The 21,671-nt window shown below is 40.2% G+C and overlaps 2 protein-coding genes across 2 annotated transcripts; one reads left to right on the forward strand and one right to left on the reverse strand.

The window, feature by feature from the left end:
• Positions 1-10,878: 10,878 nt before the first annotated feature.
• LOC125226504 lies at positions 10,879-21,042 on the forward strand. The gene is made up of 3 exons (XM_048130486.1): positions 10,879-11,141; positions 19,096-20,819; positions 21,038-21,042. Exons 2-3 carry the CDS (start codon positions 19,103-19,105, stop codon positions 21,040-21,042), a joined length of 1,722 nt encoding a protein of 573 aa, XP_047986443.1. The 5' UTR covers positions 10,879-11,141; positions 19,096-19,102.
• Positions 11,164-18,803, reverse strand: LOC125226655. Its single transcript, XM_048130701.1, has 2 exons — positions 18,764-18,803; positions 11,164-12,122 (listed from the first exon to the last, which is right to left on the reverse strand). The coding sequence occupies exon 2, from the start codon at positions 12,005-12,007 to the stop codon at positions 11,387-11,389; it is 621 nt and encodes a 206-aa protein (XP_047986658.1). The 5' UTR covers positions 12,008-12,122; positions 18,764-18,803; the 3' UTR covers positions 11,164-11,386.
• Positions 21,043-21,671: the final 629 nt, after the last annotated feature.

Consider the following 21,671-nt stretch of genomic DNA (forward strand, 5'->3'; position numbering starts at 1 on the left):
CAATGCGCCGTTAGATTCCCGTGCGTAATACACCAATTGTCTAGCCGGTATAGTAATTAAAAGGTTTCAGAGAAGTGTACGTACATGTTTTGTTTATTGCAAAAACTTTGGAATAGGTAATAATTAAAAACTGGTGTTTTTAATTATTACCTATTCCAAAGTTTAATACTTGGTAGTATTAAAATCTAAACATTAAATAACTGGTCTATTTGGGCAGCGAACAATAAGTATCTTGATTAAAAGGAATCAGTGCGCCGTTGTATTCCCGTACGTGTTTACAAATTATCTGGCTGGTAATGGCCTAGTACTAGTACTTATTAAAAACAGTTTAAATGTACGTGATAAGTGTACATGTTTTGTTTATTGGTAAAAACTTCGGCCCAATAATTGACCAAAGCGACAACGTAGGTAGGTTTGCGGCTTTGATATGATTTACATTTTGTATGTCCGGATGTACTCCTCTACAGGGTGGCTAGCCGAATGGCACAATCGCTCACGAAACGCTCACGAAACGAAGCGCTAGTAGATATCTATCTCTATCGCGCTTGCGTATTGGCGCGACAGAGCCAGCGGCGTATCGCTTTCGTTTGGCGTCGGAGAAATGCCATTCGGCTACGGGGCCAGGGTGGCTAGCCGAATGGCACAATCGCTCACGAAACGCTCACGAAACGAAGCGCTAGTAGATATCTATCTCTATCGCGCTTGCGTATTGGCGCGACAGAGCCAGCGGCGTATCGCTTTCGTTTGGCGTCGGAGAAATGCCATTCGGCTACGGGGCCTGGCCCCGCCAATACGCCTCTGTCGCGCCAATACGCAAGCGCGATAGAGATAGATATCTACTAGCGCTTCGTTTCGTGAGCGATTGTGCCATTCGGCTAGCCACCCAGACTCTATGATAGAACATTTTTGTCGATCTAGTTATTGAGAAATTTTCAAAATGTGGAAGTTGCCATAAAATGCTTAAAAGCCAATAGCTTCTAAGGCGCTTAAAACCATCGTGACTTGATTGTGGTAAATGTCTTGAAGAAGTGTTTTTTCATTAAATAGGTTTTCTAAGGATATCGCAAAGGACTCTAGGACCTAGTAATAGTTATCTGTTCTACAAAAGGGGCGAAGTTGTTAAATTCATATCAAAGGAAAATTTCCTGCAATTATGAGAAAAGTGGAACTCTCAGGATCCAAAATAATCCATTTCTCGGAACGCTTACTTTAATCTACCAATAAGAGCTTTTAGAAAATAAACTATTCTTATTCTTAGGGCCAGTTGCATCAACCACATTTGACAGACACATCATCGTCACGCAGCAGACGTCTATGGAACTTCCCTTACAATAAAATTTAACGAACGCTTTAACGGTGACAGAGGGTTTGATGCAACCGGTCCTTAATCTAATTTGTCTGCCTAAAAGGACTTCAAAATTAAATCATTCCTAACTTAGTAGGAAAATGCCATTGGGAAAAATCTGATTTTTTATGTAACATGACGGTGTAATAACGATTCAGATAATTTGCCATGTGATTACAGTCACATTTATACGAAGCTCACAATGAATTGGATGCGGTAATTCAAGGCCGGCCCGTGACGGACGTATCCGCCACCTATTCATTCATTCGATTAGTGACTGACGAATAGTTTTCAATTAAATATGGGGTTGAGTAATTCCTAAACCGATCACATGGATACTTTTGCAGCGCATATGCATTCAGTTGCGATGTACTAGCAGTACATAGACGAGTATATATACTACTGGGACAGGCGAAAACAGGGGCGGAACCAGCTGTGTAGTCAAAGGGGGAGGGGAGGAGGAGGGTAGTCAAATCCTAGTTTTTAGGGTTCCGTACCTCAAAGAGGAAAAACGGAACCCTTATAGGATCACTCGCGTGTCTGTCTGTCCCTCTGTCACAGCCGATTTCTCCGAAACTACTGGACCGATTTACTTGAAATTTGGCACACGTATGTAAACCTGTGGCCCAAAGATGGACATGTAATTTAATTAAATGAAATTTAATCACAGGGGTCACTTTTGGGGGGTAAAATTGAAAATTAAAAATCAAAGTTATTAAAACTATATTGTGTTACATATCAAATGAAAGAGCATTTTATCAGCATCTGAAATATATTTTTTTTATATTTTTTGTTTTGGTAATTTAGAAGTAATTTAAGAAAATAAGCAAAAAATGACCATTCCCCCCTTATCTCCGATACTACTTAGCGTAAAATTTTCAAAAAAATACACGAGATAGCCCTCTCCCTGTAGATTACAGGAAAACCTATTAGAATTCTACAGTCAAGCGTAAGTCGGACTTAAGAGAAAAAAACTCAGATTACGAATTTCACTCACTGCCGCTGCAAGTAGTTACTAAACGTCTTAAAATTGTGTAAGCGAGTTGGACAGGTATAAAGAAATTCATTTCTGTCTTTTTCCTTTTAGAACTTGTTCAAATTTTTTTTCATTTGTACAAAATGACTTAAGTTCCTACTAAAAAGGAGGCGCTTAAGACTGTTTATAAATTGACTGAGCAAAATTTTATTCAAATCGGTCCAAAAAAAGGTGTCTGTTGACGAAAACATAGAATTTGTGCCACCGAAAGCCCAAATCTGAAGTCCATTTTGCTCTATCTCTTATCGTTTCCGAGATATATACGTAAAGTCTTGAAAGTGCGAAACGTTAACTTTGCCATCATAGTCGTTCAGGCGCTCATGAGTTCTTTGTATGGAAAAGTCGAAAACCGACTCGCACTTGACCAATGTTCATAGAACGTTGTGGTTTTTTTTATTAGCAAAAATGACTTAAGCGCCTTCGGAAGTGCAGGTGCTTAAGACCGTTTGTAAGTTAAAGTTAGCTGTGATGGCTCAACGAAGAACGAAGATTTCAATATCCTACTTATACATATTTCATTAATTTAACTATACAGTTTTTATTACTCAAGCCAAGCGTTACGTTAGCTATTGCTATTGAAAGGAAAACTTGTGTATAAAGCTTGAAACAAATTATGGAACGCGTCTGACGGACGCGGCTGACGACCGCGACTGATAAGCCGATGGCTTGCGTGGGCGACGGTCGCGCGATGGTCGCGCGACGGCGATGCGACGCATACGAAATCAAACCTTATCGATATGGAAGTAGACGATGCGATGAGACGTGAAGGCGACGGTCGCGCGACCGTCGCCCACGCAAGACACGGCGTAAGTGTGCACAGTCTTAAAACATTCAGCGCCTCAGATTGCGGTAGATAAAGAAATTGAAGGACGATACACAGGCGGGCGGAGACACCGCGCGCCGCTGCGGGCGGGGCGGGAGGGAGGAGGGGTGTCGATGGACGATGTCACGCGGGATTCGCCGCGCGAACTCATCATTCGCGCGGTCGGCTCCCTTCGCTGCCTGCACACGTTCGCTGCTCTCGTACGATTTGATATTATACAGGGTGCCCGGTAATTAATGGACAACCTTTTAATCACCAATAGGGCACCTTATACTGGTCCAGAAAATCTATGGGATATGGGTTAAATTGTGGTGTAGGCGAGAGGCTGGCAACCTGTCACTGCAATGCCATAGTTTCGTTTTCTTTTAACCCCTTATTTGCCAAGAGTGGCACCTTATATTGGTCCAGAAAATCGACTTTAAGGTTTAGTAAAAGTCACCTGGTTTTCGAGATTTTCACAATTTTTAAAATTTTAATACCTACTACCTAAAATTTAAAAAAGTGTGAAAATCTCGAAAACCAGGCGACTTTTACTAAACCTTAATGTCGATTTTCTGTAAGGTGCCCTCTTGGTGGTTAAAAGGTTGTCAATTAATTACCGGGCAGGTGCACCCGATATATTTGTCAAGCAATTTCTGACGTAAGAAAGCGCGACTCATTCGCGCAGTCGGCTCACGTCTCTCGTTGTCGTACAATCTGACATTATTCAGCTACCTTTTATCGCTTGGCTTTAGTTCGCATATACAAGAGTACCTATAGGTACTACAAGGTCCAAGGCAAAATACAACAATAGATAATGTATTTACTAAATAATATTTTTAAATTTAAAAGTGGAAAATGTCTGCCTTGGGTGAGAATTGAACTCACGGCCACTGAATCGATACTCCAGCGCAGACGTTTCTGCTAATCAGTAGTTAAAATTTAAATAATATTTATTTAGTAATTTCCCGCTAGAAACTTGCGTTATACTATTCTGTATACTTTAAAAAAACCTTTAAGTAAAACTTAGAACCTTTCAGATTGTTTTACTCACCCTTTCTGATGTTTACCCACAGAACTTTATTTATATAGAAGAAACAAGTTCATCTATTTGTATAGGGGCCGAGCGTGTCAAATTTTGTACTGAAGTTGTTTCTTGCCTGTAATTTTAAATATGTTTCAGGCTCTTGATTGTTCATAATTTTTGTGTTGTTGCAATTGAATATCACGTAACGAGGCATTTTTTATGTTTTGATTGACTTCAACTTACAAAAATTGACGCCCGAAAGCTGCAAGCTGCGATTAAAGACGGACAACTCAGTGGATTTCACTGAGTTCATTTGACACGCTAAGTAGATACGTTTACTTGATCTATGGTATATATGACATCTGTGTGTTTACCATACTTACTTACCCCGTTATTCATAAACGTACACTAAAGTTATCAAGCCGATAAATTTCGTTTGTCCCTTTCCGACGTATTGGTGTGATAGAAAGGGACAAACGAACTTTATCGGCTGGATACTTTAGTGTATGAATAAGGGTGTTAAAATTTATAGCTACGAAATTTTACATAAAACACCTACTTTAAATAAAATAAAAAATGTTGAATTTGGTTAACATTATAAAAGACCTCACGCAAGCTGTGCTAATTAGTTCGCGAATTCGTCAAGAGGTGGCGCTAAACACAATTATGCTCATTAGAGAACCTATACTTCTAGCCTAGCCCAGTCTTTAGAATTATGTGAGTAACGTAAAAGTTTTGTAGGTACGGAACCCTCGGTGGGCGAGTCCGACTCGCACTTGGCCGGTTTTTCATTTGTAGGGGGCATGAAACCTCCTGAGACCTAGTCTGGACATACTTACGAATTGACCACATAACCCTACCCCAGGATGCGCACCTGTTTTTGGTTGAATTGCAATGACAGCGGGAAGTATTTTTCTTTTCCCTAATGTCCTACACTCTTTTGCCACCGCCTACGCCCTTTACTTCGTCAGGGTTGTATTTTTTTTGTCAGAGGTGGAGGTAATCCTCATTAATTGGATACTGCCAGCCCGGTATTCGACAGCATGCCCAAACTCGGCTACGCTGGTGATATCCTCCTAGCCACCTACGGATCCCTCCATCGTGTTTTGTTACCAGAAACTCGGCGCTATTGGTATATGGTATACGTCAAAAAGAAATCATAATGCAAAGCAGCATGCAGCAATGCAGATTTGGCGGGGTAGGTAGTATAGTGTGTAGCCTTCACCGATCAGTGAAATAATAAATACTAGCGACCCGGCTGGCATCTCATGGGATGTAAGCATAAAAATGGGTGTGGTAAGTTTTCCTTTAAAGATGAAAGAGACAGTATTAACCCACACATTGTGTTGTATGTAAGGTGCATTAGGGTAATTCCGAAATTCGTCTAATTTCGAAAGTCGCACAAAAATCACCATTATTTCCATCATATCAAGATTCCCCTTTCGGAATTACCAGAGCATTTCTGTCATTCGGAATTACCCTAATGCACCTGCGAGATGAGAAATTGCATAGAGAAATTATGAATTGATAAATTCTCCATGCACTTTTGCTGCTCACTATTCATAATTATATCTCAATCGGTATAGGCAACGTTTTAATTAAAACTCTTATCTAAGATTTGTCGTGAAATTACAAATAAATAGGTACTTATAGGTAACTAATACTTATTCAAAAGTGAAAACTGCAGAAGAATTCCTTTAGTAGTAGAGTTTTTCGCGAAAATACAGACAAATAATGAGCGGTGGGGGACTTGATTCCCTTTATTCGGTTAAGGACAGATTCTGGTTTGGGCAGATTCTGGTTACGGCAGATTCTTTTTAGGACAGATTCGTGTTTGGGCAGAAATTGGGCAGTCGCGACCAAAAACTTTAAGTCGATCAGAACAATCACATTATGCAATTTTTTTTTTCATTTTCGTACAAATTGTATGGGGAAAGTTTTCTTCAATTTGTGGATTTTCTAACCGGAAAATTTTTTTTGGTTCCATACTAGCTTTTGATCCTGGATGGAAATAGGATCGAATGGCATAAAAAAAGTTTGTCACAAATTATGTTTTTCTCGCACCCTGTATGTTTTTTCCAAAATCTGTTAGGCACTGGTCCCACCGCGAGCTAGTAAACTATGAGCTATCGGCTATTTCAAGGGACAAAAGATAATCGCTTCCGTGAATATAAAAGTGACAGAGATGTCATAGCTGGGCGATGAACTATAGTAGCCCGGCTATGATATCTCTGTCACTTTTATATTCACGGGAGTGATTATCTTTTGTCTTTTGAAATAGCCGATAGCTGATAGTTTACTAGCTCGCGTTGGGACCAGTGCACCTGGTGGGAGCAAGACGAGCATACTTTCGATTGCCAGAGTCGTAATCGAATACAACTCATGGTAAGCTCACTATACACATGAAATAAAATAACAATATGTACACTCCTTTTTTTTGGGCAGTCCTGTAAAAAGTTCTATTAGGGTTCTAGACACTTTTTTCGATGATTGTATTTCTGCCCAAACAAGAATCTGCCATAAAAAGAATCTGCCGTAACCAGAATCTGCCCAAACCAGAATCTGTCCTTAACCGAATAAAGGCTTGATTCAATAAGGTGTATAATATACCTAAGTACCTAGTGATAGTAACAGTGATGACTGATGATAGTGATAGCGACAATAGGCTAGTTTCCTACTAGTCAAATCAGCTTCTTTTTAAGAACTGTCAAAACGATTTGCTAATATGAAATTACTAGAGATCGTTATCAAGGTGCACTTTTCGTGGCAAACGGTACGGTTGGCAAAAAAAAACAAATACTTACATTTAAATATTCACTTTGTTCTTAACTACAAAATAAATACTTACCTTCTTAGGATTACACCTCTACGGTACAAAGCCTTTTCCGATGAACTATATATTTTCAAAACAATGTAGACATATTATTTTAATCCAAATAATCAAATGCACTCTAGATAAGACTATCTAGAATTGTTATTCAAGTACCCAGTTCAAGTCAAAAGTAGTGCACGAAGCCAAATCTGTTGAACAAATTTTAGTTATTTATTCAATGTAATTTAGATAAATAATTATAAATATGTGTATATTTCATAATTTGTTAAGTATATAATGTTTTAAATACTTGTGTATTTGTTTTTTTGCTAACCATACTCTGCCACCAATACAACACGCTGATAACGATCGTTAGAAATTACTATGAAATACTGAGGAGTGACGTCACGGTGTCACGGTCAATTGATTTACTTTATATCTTTCTCTTTGACTTATTAAATAGAAGTTGTGTTTAAACATAACTACTGTCCACATTTTTCTTCTAATTATGTGATGCTTTATTTCGTGCACTGCATAAAATATATCATTTTAAGTATAGGAAACTAGCCTATTCACGCAGATGATTCAAATATGAAAGAAATACTCGCAATACGTTTACGAATAATAGATCTGTAGAAGTGTAGACTTCATATTACGTCTTTTACTAGCGTGCAAATGTTAAATTAATTTGGTGTTAAGATGACACATGGGCCATCAACCCTGAGATAGATTTTTTTCCATTTTGAATTTATTTCTATGCTAATATTTACATTATGTGAAATTTTATTCATGTCCATTTCATGCCTAGCTTAGATCTATCATGCTATATAGCAATATCATAATAGGCATATTAATCTATTTATTTATTTTCTCTTTTGTATACCTAATCAATTAAATCATTTATGAGTAGTTGTTTTGAACTTTTTTAGACAGTTGACGAAGATTTGTGAACATGAACACTAACAATACATACTTTATTGGCAATAATAAGTATTTTTCACCACACCAACTAGTATAAAAGCTATCCTGATACTTCAAAAACGAATAGGTAGCAAAGTTGCGTGCGCATGTTGTTTTACAAGGGGGCAAAGTAGTTGTTTAACCGCACGTGCCAATATTGATACCTGAGCAAGTGAAAGATTCCAATATTGAACCGAGAGCGTAGCGAGTGGTTCAAAAAGTGGAATCTTGAGCCTTGCGAGGGTATCAAGGCACGAAGGTTGAACAAACTTTGCCACCGAGTGAAACACAAAATTTTTCACCACACCAACACAAACAAAATACTGACTATAAAACATCAACTAAATAAATCAAATCCATCAATTTATTCAATATTTATGATTCAAAATCATCATTTATAAAAATCTAGCAGCCAGATTAAGACATCGAGTTAAAATTCTATCGCCACGCTACAAGTACATGCCGGCGGCCGCGAGTTCGCGGCCCGTTCACTGGTGACGACCTTCACGCGGCGCAATAGAATTCAATGTCGGCTGCTCGTGTGCTGTCCGTTTGTTAATGTAGGTAAGAATTTAGAATGGCGGCATTTTGTGAACATCAAAGGAGTGAGCCTTCTGTACTTGTACTATTATATATTCTGTGATATAAGCGGTAAGTACGTGCGACTTTCGTTCCGGAGGTCGTGGGTTCGAACCCCGGCTAGAACTTTTTCGGAATTTATGTGTGAAATGTCATTTGATATTTGCCAGTCGCTTTTCGGTGAAGGAAAACATCGTGAGGAAACCGGTCTAATTCCAATAAGGTCTAGTTTACCCTTCGAGTTGAAAGGTCAGATATGGCAGTCGCTTTCGTAAAAACTACTGCCTACGCCAAATCTTGGGATTTGTTGTCAAAGCGGACCCCAGGCTCCCATGAGCCGTGGCAAAATGCCGGGATAACGCAAAGAGGATGATGATAACATTTATAACAGGCCAGTGTGGGAGCACCATTATCAGTACAGGGAGCGTAGACAAGTGACCAATCGTCTATGCTCGATAATAGCTTCACTAATGTACATCAAGATTAAGTTTTGACCCATAAACTTTCAGTGTCTCTAACAAGACATCTAAAACTATACAATTTATCGAGAAAAAAAAACTTGTAACAATTTTAATCAGCTGTTTTTGCTTCATAATTATCATGCCACATTTTTTTTAATTTCTTGGCTAACTAGTATTTTAACATTCTTAGGCTTTGTTATAATAAAAGTATCAAAATTACTTAGACAATCTTCTTCCGAGTGTAATTAGACTAGACAAGAATCTAGACTGGTATCCATAACAACAGCTCGATGCAATATTTGATTTACATAAGTTAGCCATCTTCACGACATTGTTCACTAGAAACTGAAACGATCCCTTAATTACTGTTGTAAATGTATTTCAATTAAGTTATGTACTTATGTACCTCACTATATACTTATTAAATTATTATAAATGTTATGAGTAAGGTACAGCGGGACAATTACGACTCGGGGACAATTTTCAACTACATACTCAATTTTTCATGTTTTACAATTTTTGCAGCACGTTCGGTGGATACATATGAAGCTCAAGTTAATAGTGTAAAACATGGAAAAAATCGATCAGTTGTACTTTATTACTTATGATTTATGAGTATTACTAAATTAAGCCTTTGGTGGATGCTACGCCAGACACACGTCAACCATGCTACCTGCAACAGTATGCTAGTTGACAGTTTAGTTTAATCGTGAATATCCTGGCCCCGTAGCCGAATAGCATTTCTACGACGCGAAACGAAAACGAAACGCCTCAAAATGTAGTCTGGCTCATCGCGCGTATGACTACATATTAAACTGACCTCCAACGTTTCAGAGACGGCGTTGTCCCCGTGGTCTCGGAGAAGACTGGCTTGAAAAAGACATCAACACCTTCTGACAGCCGCGCGAGTTTTTCGAACTACCCGCACTTGGTTTTGATTATCAACTTCAACTGTTTGCGCACTAGGGATGTTACTCTGTCGACATACAATACTGACGATATTCAATTTAACGACTGTCGATATTATTTTCCGCTTACACTTATTTATGACAGGATTCCATGTGGATGAGATCCTAAAACCTTCGTCCCGATTGAAATCGCGATGTTTTTTGATTTCAATGGCTTCACGCACTTTTCTACTGTAAAAATCAGTGAGTCAGTTGTCAGTTTAATATGTAGTCATACGCGATTAAGTCCCGATTTAAAAAATAATTATGAACAATTAAGGTAATATCAAGAACCATTTAATATATTTGTAATCGTCCTTGGTAATTATCAATGTTATCCCCTTTACCTTAGTACCTTACCTATATTAATTAGATTTTGATGGCAATATTATAACATGCTGTTATGCCTACCGTTTTAATGCGAATGACGACCTAGGTCATCTACATAGGCATTGCAAGTAGCAAATCATAATATTAAAGGTACACAGTTCAGTACTTACATTTCAAACTTAGTATGTCGTGTTTCCCGTCTCCTTCACCTTCTCTAAGTTCTTCCGCTTTGCGATGACATTGATAGTATTCATACAAATGGAGCAAGAAAATTAAATAATTAGTAAATGTACCTATCTATACATACATACACATCGTAAATCAGACAAACGAACTCGAAAAATATCGTTTCCTGAAATGAATTCCCAGCAATCTGCTGGAAATCATTTTCACTCTTATCGCACGGCTAACCTCTGCGCACATCTTATTTGGGGTAAGGTAAGGTAACCACAAAAATTTCATGACATTTTTGTCGGGCGTATCGTTTGAATACCTACATTATTTTTTTATTTCGTGTGTTGGGTTTCGCGATTATTTTGATATTTTTGTGGTAACATTAATAAAACTCGCAAATAAAATTTATCAACTGGCAACATCGGGGGCACGCTGGAGGTGGCGTGACCGGTCGGGTGGTTTGAAAAAAGTAACGAACGGTCGGCTGACAGGACATTCGGTACTTGACTATTGGAGGGAAATCATTAAATTGTGAATTTGTGAACAAGTGTATTTACAAGGGTAGTGGAATAAAGTATAAAGTGTGTTACTGAACGAGTTGTTTTAGTGAACTTCCACGAAAATACAACATATCAGAAATTGGGATAACCAAAGCGACGCTCAATTGCGTAAGTACACGCCCATATTTTCCTATGGAACTTACGCGCATATTCAGGTGTTGGTATGGTGGCCAGCGAAATTGTATTCGCTGGGGTAGTGAGTTGTCGGACGAGTATGGTCTGGAGTGCGGGGTGCGGCAGGGGGGGCTAACCTCACCTAAGCTTTTTAATTTGTATATCGATGCCCTGATTGGTGAGCTCAGCAGTACACGTGTCGGTTGTCATATTGATCGGGTTTGTTTCAATAACATTAGCTATGCCGATGACATGGTACTGTTGAGCCCATCGATTGGCGGTCTGAGATTGCTTATTGAGAGGTGTGAGGTATATGCCCGTGCGCATAACCTTAAATATAATGTGACCAAAAGCGAATTTATGGTGTTCAAAGCGGGAAGCAAGTGCCCATCACACATCCCACCCATTCGTTTGAATGGCATGCAGCTGAAAAGGGTTTCATCATTTAAATACCTTGGGCACTTGGTAACCGACGATTTCCGTGATGACGCGGACATTGAGAGGGAGAGGAGAGCGTTGGCCGTCAGGGCCAACATGATAGCTCGCAGGTTTAGCAGGTGTACAGCGCAAGTGAAAATCACATTATTTCGAGCTTTCTGTACATCGCTGTACACCTGCAGCCTGTGGACTCGGTACACGCAAAGGACGTTTAACGCCATGCGCGTACAATATAATGACGCGTTCAGGGTGTTGTTGCGGCTGCCGCGGCATTGCAGCGCGTCCGGCATGTTCGCGGACGCGCATGTGGACGGGTTCCATGCGACGCTGCGTAAGCGCTGCGCCGCGACGCTGCGCAGGGTGCGCGATAGCCGCCACAGCCTCCTGAGCGTAGTTGCTGAGAGATGGGACAGTGGCCTCATCAAGCACTGGTCCTCTCTCCACTTATCTCTAGTACCTAAGTTAGTTATTTAAGATTATTTTTAAGTTAACCATAGTTTTATGTTTTAGGTTAAGTTATACTAACAAAATATGGACCTTGTGTACAGCCACACGCTAAGGCCGAGTACCTGGATTACTAAATGGACTGAAATGATATGGAATCAAATGGTACTTAGGCGTTGCATGTGCCTGCACAGACTGCATAAAATAAGGTGGGAGGCGATAGCAAGGGATCCTATTGGCCTAAGTCCCTACTTCCCTAGCCCTAACTTATTTTATGACAAGGATGTCTGTACCGGGAGACCTATCGGTAACAGACGGATTCCCTACGGGGGGGGATCAAGGTGGTTGGATGGATACTTGCTGCCGATCGCCCAGGCTCAGACGACCGATTAAGGCTAAAGGAGTCTTATGCCACAGCAAGGGTACCTGTAAAAAGGTGATGGATGGGAGTCTCTACTCTCAGAGTGTCGCCCTGAGCAAGCAGAGGTTTTAGGTATGGAGGTAGTGAAACACCAACGGACAATTGGTATCTGATTTATTTACAAATTATATTTCCTTATATACACAATATTACCTATAGCACACATATGTAAATCTTATTTGTATTCCATCCGTGTAAAGTGCAACTACTACACTATGTTTGTGCTGGCTTATGCCCTAGATTGATTTGCGCGGATCAGCGCGATGCGCTGACGAAATCTGTTTGTCTAAACATCCTGGCGACTCTCGACGGCAGCGGGAGTGATGGGAAGCTGCTTTACAGCGGCTGTATCGGACGTAACTCTATTTCTTCAAACTGGCTGCTGTTGTTCGTCGGGTTTGTTTTGTGGCGCTTGGGTTTCGGTGGAGCCGACCTGGCGGGGGCGGCGGGCAGCGGAGCAGACTGCGGACTGGTTGTGCAGGAACGGATCTGTACCAGGACCTGTGGACCATAACAAACTGTTAGTATCATTAAACTAAAGACTGCTAATGACGAACCGAGACTGATTGCTACTGAGTTATTTTGTATCTGTTTCCAAATTGTATTGTCTAATTGTTTTTGGAGTAAATTTTCGTTACTAGTGAGATGTTTAAATATGTCTCTGGAGCTGTCAAGAACTTCCTCATCTCTGGTTAAATCTTCTATTTGATTGGTTGTTTCGTTTGTATTCAATGAAAAGTTGGCTTGTCTTGAGAACGTTGCTAACACCGATATTGAGTTAGCTCTTCTTGCTGCTAGAATGTTTCTTCTTGTTTTGATAATACAGTTTTCTGCAATATGGATGACAGTTGTGTTCTGGATCATAATTTCTTCTCTTTCTCCATCGCAAATGATTGACGCTTTTACTGACTCTGCTGTCATGATTAGCCAAGTGTTTGGCATATATAATTGTTTCCATACAGTTGTTGTTAGGTTCAGTTCTCTCGTGTTACAGTTGACCATCTCAGTTCCCTTAAATAATAGATCAATAATGCAATTCTTATTCTCCTGCATATTTTTTACTGATGTCGGGTAACAAATGTATTCGGTATTCTTTCTGAGGCATGCTTTAAATTCTTCTGTCTCTAGTTCGAAGTAATTTTCATTATTGTAATCGATCGCAATTATGTTGTGATATACTTCTAAACTGTATACTTTTCCTTTTTTATCTTGCTTTGGTACTGGTGTCACGTGAATCAAAGTGTATTTAGTTATATCTTGTAATGCGAAATACCCATATACTTTTATGTATGTTGAGTTTTCTGTGACCTTCGTATCTATTAGTTGATTTTGCACTATTCTTAGCTTCGTTGGTAGCTTGCTATTGGCGTTTGTCAGAATTTGGTTAACTTCTTTAAGTTGTAGTACATCATAGATCGTTCCTTGATGTAAATATGCTTCTTGAAGTCTGGCGTAGTGTTCTATAACCTCATCTATGTAGTGTGCTGCGAGTTGATACATGTGAAGAATGTTGATGTTTACGCGATTGATATCTATTCTTTTGTACCATTTGTTCACATTATTCATATATTGTATTGCTTGATTTAACTTGGTCTGAAATGTTTCTAGCTTCTTTACTATTCTTTCTTCTGTTTGGTTGACTGTTGCGATGGTTGATATCATGAATTTGGTTTGATGATTGGCGGCCTCTATCAGCTTGTTTTGGTTCCCTTGTAACGTATCTATGTCTTTGTAGACCTCGTCATTTACCCCGAATATTGACGTCAACATTTGGCCGAATAATCCTCTTTTTTTCTGATTTGTCCAATATTCAAGATCAAATTAGTGATTTCCTCTAGTCTTTCTTGCCCTTCATACAACTGGTGATATAATTGGGCACAGTGAATTTCCGTATTAGTTTTTGTTACTGCGTCACAGTAATGTTTGAATTGTGCGGTGATTCCTCGAATATCTTCAACATCTCTCCCTATTTTACTTTTTTCGTAATTGGTTTGAATCCGGAATATTCCTCTGTCGATTGTCGCTGACCCTACGTGTTCCACGTAAATTCCTTCGTTGATGTTTTTTATTGTGTAAGTTGCTGTTGTCATATTTATAAAACAGGTAAACAGGGTTATGAACTATGTCCAAGGGTATTTTCTACCTGTGCGTTTGTTGCTTTGTCTTCGTGATTCTTTTGTAACGGTTCTGTTTGATTGATCTGATGTAGCATTGACTGGTGTTAGTTGTGCTACATTGTTGTTGACGACGACCTGTTGAGTCTCTGTTATCTCTTCCTTGTTGTTGGGTAGTGGAATTACTTTATGGATTGCCCTTTTTAAACAATTTCCAGGTGCTTTTTGTAATGTTAACACTCTTGTTTTCCCGTCAGCTCCTGGGTGTGTTTCTATCACTTTTGCTAATGGCCATTGACTAGGTGTGACGTTTTCGTCTTTTATTAGAACCACGGTTCCTTTGTTAATATTTCCTTGATCTAGTTGCCACTTATACCTCTGCTGTAGTTGATGTAAATACTCTCTACTCCATGTTTTCCAGAAATCTTTTTTCATTTTTTGAATCAATTTCCATCGCTGTTGAAGGTTTGTGCTAACATCATTTATTGGATCAGGGATGCCCACTGCCTCTCTTCCAATGAGAAAATGGCTTGGTGTTAATACGGTGTTGTCATTGATGTTATCACTTTGTGCGCAAAGGGGTCTTGAGTTCAGACAGCTCTCTACCTGGCTCAAGAGCGTGGATAATTCTTCGTACGTTAATGTTGACTCTCCTATTACTCTCTTCAAATGATACTTCATTGCTTTGACTCCTGCCTCCCAAATCCCACCAAAATGAGGTGCGAGGGGTGGGTTGAAATGCCATTGTGTTCCCATCGTAGTTACGGCATTTTGGACGTGCGGCGATTGCATGATTTCTAATAGTTGCGTGTGTAGCATCCTTGCTGCACCTACGAAATTTCTTCCGTTGTCGCTGTATATATGTGATATGTGGCCACGTCTTGCTTTAAATCTGATCAACGCAGCAATGAATGACTCTGTGGATAAATCTCCTACCAGTTCTAGGTGTATGGCTTTTGTTGCAAGGCAGACAAATACTGCGATATAGCCTTTTGTAGCTTTATTCCCTCTGCCTTTCGTAGTCCTTACTTGTATTGGTCCTGCCATGTCGACACCAGTATGGCTGAAGGTTTGGGACGGAGTTACTCTGGGTTCTGGTAACTGTCCCATCTTCTGTGATGCCGTGGCTGCCTTATACCGTATGCATTTAACACAGTTGCGGATGCTAGATTTTGTCATTCTTTTTAATCCCAAAATCCAATACTTCTGCCTTACGACTGCCATTGTCAACTTGTTCCCACCGTGCAACGTTTGAAGATGTGCTTCATTAATTAGCATTCTGGATATGTGGTGATGGTGCGGTAGAACAATTGGATGCTTTTGACTGTATGGCAACTGTGAGTGGTGTAGTCGTCCACCCACCCTTACTAACCCATCGTCTCCTATGAATGGATCCAAACACAGTAGTTTACTTTTCTTCGTGACTGGTTTATTGTTTTTTAATGACTCATATTCTTCAGCAAAGGCTTCCTGTTGTACTAGTTTAAGGATTTTGCCTGTTGTTTGTTGTATTTCAACGTACGTTAACATGTTCCCTTTTTGTTCTTTTTGTGTTATTCTGTAGCAAAACGACAGAACCCGTATCATACGTTGAAACCGTGAAAATCTTTCCCATATTTTCTTTTCTTTCTTGTCTTCTGTAATCGTAACGTGGTTATTTTTAACTTCTTGGCATTTCTCTATTATGGTCTTGGTATGTGGTATCTCCTCATTTTGAAGCCAGCTGGGCCCTTTCCACCATAGCTCATGATGTTCTAACTTGCGTGGTTCTATTCCTCTTGACAGTACATCTGCTGGGTTGTCTGTAGTTTTCACATGATTCCAACATTCACTTGACGTACTTCTCTGAATCTCTGATACTCTGTTCGCGACAAAGGTTTGCCATTTTCCTGCTTCACCTTTGATCCAGCCGATAGTGATCATGGAATCTGTATAACAATGGATTGTTACATTTTCACAATCTAGGCCGTCCTTCACCTTTATTATTAGTTTGGATAATAGATGTGCTGCACAAAGCTCTAGTCGGGGCAGTGTGCTTTTAGTCTTTTTTGGGGCCACTTTGGATTTCGCTTGTAACAGAGAAACATAATACTGGCCGTTCATCTTAATTCGGCTGTATATCACCGTTCCGTAAGCTTTTTCTGACGCATCGCAAAATCCGTGTAACTCGATTGTTGTGTTTTTATATTTTATCCAACGGGGTATGCGAATTGTTTCAATCGTTTTGATTTGTGTATAAAACTCTTCCCATCTCTTTTTTATGGCTTCGTCTACGGGTGTGTCCCAATCTATTGCATTTGACCACAGCTCTTGAATTAGTAACTTCATTCCTATTATGATCGGCGCCAACCAACCCATTGGGTCAAATATTTTGGAAATTTCAGATAAGAGAAATCGTTTTGTTAATTTTTCGGTATTGGTGATTTTTATTTGAAAGTGGAAGTTGTCCTCTGCTGGTGACCACATCACGCCTAGTGATTTTCTTGTTTCATGTTGTGGTAATTTTATCATGTCGTCTTCCCTACTTCCTTCTGGGATGTTATTTAATAACTCTATATTATTCGATGACCATTTTCTTAGGTTAAAACCTCCGGCATTCAACATGTTTATCAACTGATCTTGTAATATCTTGGCTTTTTCTTCACTATCTGCTCCTGATAAAATGTCATCCACATAAAAGTCGTGTAGTGTTGTTTTGCTTGCTAATGGATAGCTTTCTTGTTCATCACGTGCTAATTGCTGCAGGGTTCTGACAGCTAAATATGGTGCCGAGGCTGTTCCATATGTTACTGTGGTCAAGGCATACTCCTCGATTGGGTCACTTGTGGACCATCTCCATAGTATTCTCTGATATTTCAAGTCTGACTGGTGAATTTTTATGAATCGATACATCTTCTCCAGGTCCGCCATAAATGCCACTTCATGCTTTCTCCATCGTAACAAAATGTCTGATATGTCTTGTTGTAAGCGCGGACCTTTATACATATTTTCATTTAGACTGAGATATCCCTTTTCCTTACTAGAAGCATCAAACACGACCCTTAACTTTGTGGTCAAGCTGTCGTCTCTTATTACTGCGTGATGTGGTATGTAGAACTTTCCTTTGCCGTATTCAGCTTTGTTAAGCTTTTTCATGTGTCCCATACGCAGGTATTCTGCCATGAACTCGTTGTATTGGCTCCGTAGGACGTCATTTCTCTTAAATGACTTTTCTAGTTGGAATAGTCGTGCCGCAGCTTTATTACGCGTTTCCCCGTACTCAAGGTTTGGATTCTTCAACGGAATGCGGACCGTATATGCTCCATCTTTCCCTCTTACAGTGCTTTTACTGAAATATTCCTCACAAATTCGATCTTCTTCCTTCAATTCAATATTTCTCGGGACCTCTTCAAGCTCCCAAAAATCCGTTAATTGTTTGATTTCCTCATTAAACGATGTCATGCATAACACTTTCATGGGATTTACTATGTTGGTTATCCGCCAGCCTGATAATATCCACCCAAATTCCGTTTCCTATCCATAGGTCCCGTAGGATCCGTATCCATAGGTCGCTGGTTCATATCCGGCTCGAAGGACCATATGTACAGCCACACGCTAAGGCCGAGTACCTGGATTACTAAATGGACTGAAATGATATGGAATCAAATGGTACTTAGGCGTTGCATGTGCCTGCACAGACTGCATAAAATAAGGTGGGAGGCGATAGCAAGGGATCCTATTGGCCTAAGTCCCTACTTCCCTAGCCCTAACTTATTTTATGACAAGGATGTCTGTACCGGGAGACCTATCGGTAACAGACGGATTCCCTACGGGGGGGGGATCAAGGTGGTTGGATGGATACTTGCTGCCGATCGCCCAGGCTCAGACGACCGATTAAGGCTAAAGGAGTCTTATGCCACAGCAAGGGTACCTGTAAAAAGGTGATGGATGGGAGTCTCTACTCTCAGAGTGTCGCCCTGAGCAAGCAGAGGTTTTAGGTATGGAGGTAGTGAAACACCAACGGACAATTGGTATCTGATTTATTTACAAATTATATTTCCTTATATACACAATATTACCTATAGCACACATATGTAAATCTTATTTGTATTCCATCCGTGTAAAGTGCAACTACTACACTATGTTTGTGCTGGCTTATGCCCTAGATTGATTTGCGCGGATCAGCGCGATGCGCTGACGAAATCTGTTTGTCTAAACACCTTGTTTGTCTGAAATAAATGCATTTTATTTTATTTTATTTTATTTTTATTTTTATTTTTATATGTATTTTCTTTAGAAGTAAGCTGATGAAAGCATTTTGCCATTCCGTTATCCATTCCACAGTGAAAGTAATAAAGAAATTGATCAGTTAAATATATATATGTAGCTAAAAATATCATTTTAGTTCCGGTATCGGATCTGTTCGACCCGACGCAGACCCGATGCAGGTACGGTTAAATGCGTTGTTAAGTAATTGACGTAGCAAAGGTGATAGTGATAGCATAAGTAAATAAAATATGGTATGGGATATTTTTGTATTGTTCTTTTTGAGGTGAACCATGAGTGACATTGACGATGGAGAACCCAGTCGCAAAAAGCGATTGAAGACGCCTAACGCTTCTTCCCGTCGAACGTCAACAAGGCAATCTCCACGTCGAGAACGCAGCTACAGCCATGTACGAGTACAGAGAGGCCGCAGTCGTTCCCGTCGTCGAAGCGCCACAGTACGTACCCGAAATAGTACTTCTAACGGTCGCGAACGAGAACTGCTCGCCTTACGCGCGCAGTTGGACACCTTACAGCGCGAGTTTCACAAGGACCGCGAGAGTAGGGCACGCTCACGTCTTCCTCTGGGGAGACGGCGCTCATATAGCAGATCACGAAGTCGTGTTAACAGCATGCGTGAAGATAACGTGACCCCTCATAACCGTCGTGAAGGCGGACAACAGCAACGTAGGTCAAGGAGCCGCAACTTCTCTACAGACGATGTAGCACAAATAGTAAATTCTATTAAAAATAACTTATCGTCTCATCCGCATACGCTAAACAAAGGTATAGACCATAAAAACATTCTCCCGAATTTTGACCCATCCTCAAAAAACCAACGTATTGTAGTATGGTTAAAGAAGGTCAATGAGTGTGCGGCTGTATACGGATGGGATGATAAGACCACGATACATTTTGCTATGCAAAAGCTCCAAGGTTTGGCCAAAGTGTGGTTCGAAAGTTTAGATACGATATTGTACTCATGGCCTGAATGGCAAGAGAAGTTGGTAAAGGCTTTCCCGTGTGATGAAAACTATGGCCAAATCTTGGAGGAAATGCTGAGGCGGAAGAGCAAATTTAACGAACCAATAGAGGTTTATTATTATGAAAAATTGGCTCTTCTACACCAGTGTGGACTTAGCGGCAAGAAGGCCGTGGATTGCATAATTCACGGCATAACCGACAGAACCACTAAGTCGAGCGCTGTGGCTGTGCGATGTTCTGATCCGGACCAACTTTTACAATTCTTAATTAGTAACAAAGAATTGAGTAACCAGGATCGAGTAAATGTAAAAAGCAAAAACTGGTCTGACAGCGCTAATACCAATAACCATGGTCCGAAGAACAGGGCACAGACACAGGGCCCATTCTGTTTTAATTGTAAGGAGAAGGGTCATCATTTCGCACAGTGCTCGAAACCCCTCCTTAAATGCCATCATTGTAACAAAATCGGTCATAAGCCCGAGGACTGCTTTAGTAAGAAGTCTGACAACAAGTCTACTAAAGCCCCAGAGGTCAGGTCATTGTGTGCGTCAGGAAAAGGTAACGCTAAATATTATAAAAATGCACATGTAAACGGGGAATTAGTGGAGGTATTTATTGATTTCGGCAGTGAGCTTACCCTTGCTAGGCAATCTTTTGTCTCTTCTTTGGGAATTGCGTACGAGCGAGTAGAGTCAATAATGAAAGGGTTTGGAAATGGATTAGTGTCATCCTGGGGCGAAATAGAACTCGATATTGATATAGATGGTGTTAAAGCTAGAGTCCCTTGCAAAGTAGTGGAAGACAACCTTCTTGACAGACCTGTTTTAGTTGGACAAACGTATACCGAGTTGCCTCAAATCATTGTTGTCAAAGATTGTAAGAACTTGCGGTTCATAGACATTGGAGAAGAAATGCCTCAGCCAGATCCAGCCCATTCTTCGGTAGTCAAAGTTTTAATTGCTGATGATATTGAACTATACGGTCCGGCGTCCATCAAAGCTGTCACGGAAGACAAGTTTAGTGGAAGTATTGTCGTTAGGGAAAGCATAGTAGGCAAACCCGCTCAGCAGTCTCTGTTAACTGGGGGAATTTATACGGTAAAGAATGGTGTAGTACATGTGGTAGTAATACCTTATTGCTCCCCGTGTTTGATGATGGAAAATTTCACATTATGTCGCTCTGAAAGGGTAGCTTTAGTAAACCGAATTACTGCGCAATCCCCTACAGTAGTTGAATGTGTGCAGCCTAATGATATATCGGAGTCCAAACTTCGCATAGGTGACAAAGTTGCAGACGAGCACAGACATAGGCTTGTACAATTATTGAACAAATATAAACACTGCTTCGCATCTAGCTTAGGAGAGTTAGGATGCACAAATGTTACTCAAATGACTATCGAACTTAATGACCAACGTCCTATAGCTTCTCGACCGTATAGATTATCCCACCACGAAAGAGAGCAAGTTCGTAGGATGGTTGATGAAATGCTGGCAGCTGGCATAATCCGAGAGTCGGTAATGTATCGGAATATGCCAGCCCCATCATTCTTGTGCGGAAGCCTGATGGTAGCCTAAGAATGTGCATTGACTACCGAAAGCTAAACTCTTCCACAATAAAAGAGAGATATCCGATGCCGATCATTGACGATGAGATTTCGCGTTTATCTGGTCAAGCTTACTTTATAACGTTAGACCTTGCTTCGGGATACTACCAAGTTCCTATAGCAGAACAATCCAAACATCTAACATCGTTTGTGACCCCCGACGGTCAGTTTGAATTCAATAGGATGCCGTTCGGATTGGCCAATGCACCCGCAGTCTTCCAGCGGATGATGAACCGCATCCTAGGTTCTGCTCGTTATACCAAGGCAACGGTATA

The sequence above is a fragment of the Leguminivora glycinivorella genome, chromosome 5 (genome assembly GCF_023078275.1).
Source record: "Leguminivora glycinivorella isolate SPB_JAAS2020 chromosome 5, LegGlyc_1.1, whole genome shotgun sequence".
Lineage (NCBI taxonomy): Eukaryota > Metazoa > Arthropoda > Insecta > Lepidoptera > Tortricidae > Leguminivora > Leguminivora glycinivorella.